The 2,466-nt window shown below is 49.5% G+C and overlaps 1 protein-coding gene across 7 annotated transcripts in view; it reads right to left on the reverse strand.

Annotated features, from left to right (window-relative positions):
• The window catches only part of Cacna1b (calcium voltage-gated channel subunit alpha1 B), a 204,944-nt gene that overhangs the window by 6,725 nt on the left and 195,753 nt on the right, over nucleotides 1-2,466 (reverse strand). For 5 of the 7 annotated variants that reach the window (XM_023700324.1, XM_004640341.2, XM_023700322.1 and 2 more), the window contains 2 exons: nucleotides 2,108-2,220; nucleotides 1,140-1,267 (listed from right to left, as the gene is read on the reverse strand). In XM_023700324.1, the coding sequence (XP_023556092.1) occupies nucleotides 1,140-1,267; nucleotides 2,108-2,220 (241 nt within the window). Of the gene's footprint in view, nucleotides 1-797; nucleotides 864-1,139; nucleotides 1,268-2,107; nucleotides 2,221-2,466 lie in introns of those variants that run through there. The other 2 variants (XM_023700323.1, XM_023700321.1) reach the window with 2 other exon arrangements.

Below are 2,466 nucleotides of genomic sequence, written 5' to 3' on the forward strand. Positions count from 1 at the left end.
CCTCCCTCTCTCTCCACATTCTACTCCTGTACTCTGATATGCACAGTACTCATGTTCTTCCACAATGACACCCAATCACACACTCAGAATCATCCATATCATCCATTTAAACACAAGAATAGGACACTGCCTAACTCCTAGAGAGTATGGAGCTCTGGGTTGGTCAGGCCCACTAAAGCCCTGGACACGGGGTGGACCTTTCCAACATCCTTCACAGGCTAGGCTCTTTTGTCCTGCTCATTGCAGCCTGCAAAACCTGGCTGCAATATGCTTCTTGATGGGCAACAACAGGGGCCTGGACAGGGTCTGCCATTCTTAGGGTCCAGGCAAGGTGGGTGGACCTGTTCAAGGTGATGATGAGAGATCCATCTGCCTCATGTCCAGGAGCCTGCTATTCAGGAAGGCTGTGGAGCCCAAATGCCCAGGACCCTCTACCACACTGAGCAAGAAAGGGTAATCACTGTTTTATGGCTCTTGTATTGGGTAGCTAGTTACCAAGAAATCTTGTGGCAAGGGTTAAGTGATAAAAAAGGACCTAAAAAACTTGTCTACAGAATGCAACATCCTCAGAAATCAATATCAATATGGGGATCTGGGAGAAACTGCATCAGGGAAATCAGGGAGAGCAGTACACTAGCAGGAGACAAACAGGAAGGATTAGGATTTGAGGTCGAAACACATAATTTAAAAAAAAAAAAAGCATAATTTCTGAAAGGTCTTCAGGCACCAGAGACTAACAACAGAGCAGAACCTGAGAGCAACAGGCACCCAGGCAATAACACTTTTGAACTGGCAACCTGTCAAAGCCACTCAGTGCTGCCACTGCCGTCTCAGGAGCTCACTCCAAAATCCACCCCAGAAACCTGGCAAATGGAAAATGACGTAGCACCAGGCAGTAGATGAGGAGACAGATGTTTGGCTATAAAGGGCACAGGGTGATGTGGAACCCTGGATCTAGAAAGGGCCGAACAGCTCTGTATCCAAAGGGCTGTGAAAGCACTGAATAGGCCACCTCAGTTTCCCCAAGGGTTGAACCAGAAGCCAGTGGGAAGAGAGGGTGGCAGGGTAAGGCAAGAGCTTCTGCTCCCCCAGCCTGTGGCTCACAACCCTCCCAGGTCTGCAATGCACCCGGCACTTACACAGCCCCACCATTGCTAAGAGAAGTGGAACTCTTCTGTCGAAGGAAAACCCGAGCTCCTCGGAGTACAGCCGGCTGTGTCTGCTCCAGGGTGGCCTTTAGAGGGTGGAACAGGGACACGGGGCCCATCTATGAAAGGGCATAGGTAGAAGAAAGAGGTCAGAGGCACAGGCCTGAGGGACCTGCAGTATGGCCTTGGCAGGCACATGGCATGTGACAGAACCCCGTTTCCCTCCAAGCACAGTTCAGGGTTCACTGTCCTGCAGCAAGGGATCCCTCACTTTTCCTCACTATCTTGTCCCCAAATATAAGCATGTGACCTAAACAGTGAGGCAGGTCAGAGAACTCTTAAAGAATCTCTGGTTCTGCTCAGTGACTTCAGGAAGGCATCCCATTTCTCAGAACCTCAGTTTTTCCTCCCTATACCATTTAAGGTGAGACAGACTATGGAGAGCAAAACAATTTCAACTCATAGCAGTGTAGAGTGGCTGCTGCCTAGAGCTCTAGGAAGAGCAGAACTGGATTTCTAGGGCTAAGAACTTTAGACAGAATCTCCCTGTGGTCACTGAAGACAGGATTATGATAACACCAGGAAGGAAGACTTCAAACCTCCCAAGCCATGAGCAGAGCCAACAGGAACCCCAGGCCCGTCACTGTGCATCTTTCTGGTTCCTGAGTATACAGGCCCTTTCACCTGCCAAAGATCATCTTCAGACATTCATATCTTCTTCCTCTTCTCTACCACTGAAAGTATTATTACTCAGGGCCTCTGTCCTTAGTTCTGGTGTCTAAGAACACCAGGTCTTGTTGTCCTTGAATACTAGCCCTCTAACTCACTACCACCATGCAACCAGTTAATGGGGTGTAACTTCGGCCACTGCACCCTCTCCAAGTATGGGTTAAGTCTCCAAAGGCTGCCAAGGTCTCCAAGACATCTGGGTTACTTCTTGGGAATCTGGGAGTCTGTACCTGGGTCATGCTTACCGGAGCTTGGTGAATCTGGTCTCGGGTGGTTTTGTTCTGTTTGTAAAAGTCAAATATCATCAGGGCTGCATAGACTTTCCCCACTGTCATCTCATCAGCTAAAAAGAACAGGCAAAGAGAGGATTGAGAGGTAATGGTTTGTAGGAGAAAAAATCAGAGAGGCCACTAGAAATGTGGGTGGAATGGGGTAAGAAGGCAGCCTTGTTTCCCTCACTCCACCATGTGCAATCTGGAGGTGCTCTGGGCTGAGGAGCTCCCCACGACCTATCCACGTGCTCACCCAGAGCAGCTCTAACATACCAAGATTCCTGTGCAGAACTGATGTGCCTGCCACCCCCCCCCCC

Source organism: Octodon degus, unplaced genomic scaffold, assembly GCF_000260255.1.
Source record: "Octodon degus isolate 3935 unplaced genomic scaffold, OctDeg1.0 scaffold00123, whole genome shotgun sequence".
Classification (NCBI taxonomy): Eukaryota; Metazoa; Chordata; class Mammalia; order Rodentia; family Octodontidae; genus Octodon; species Octodon degus.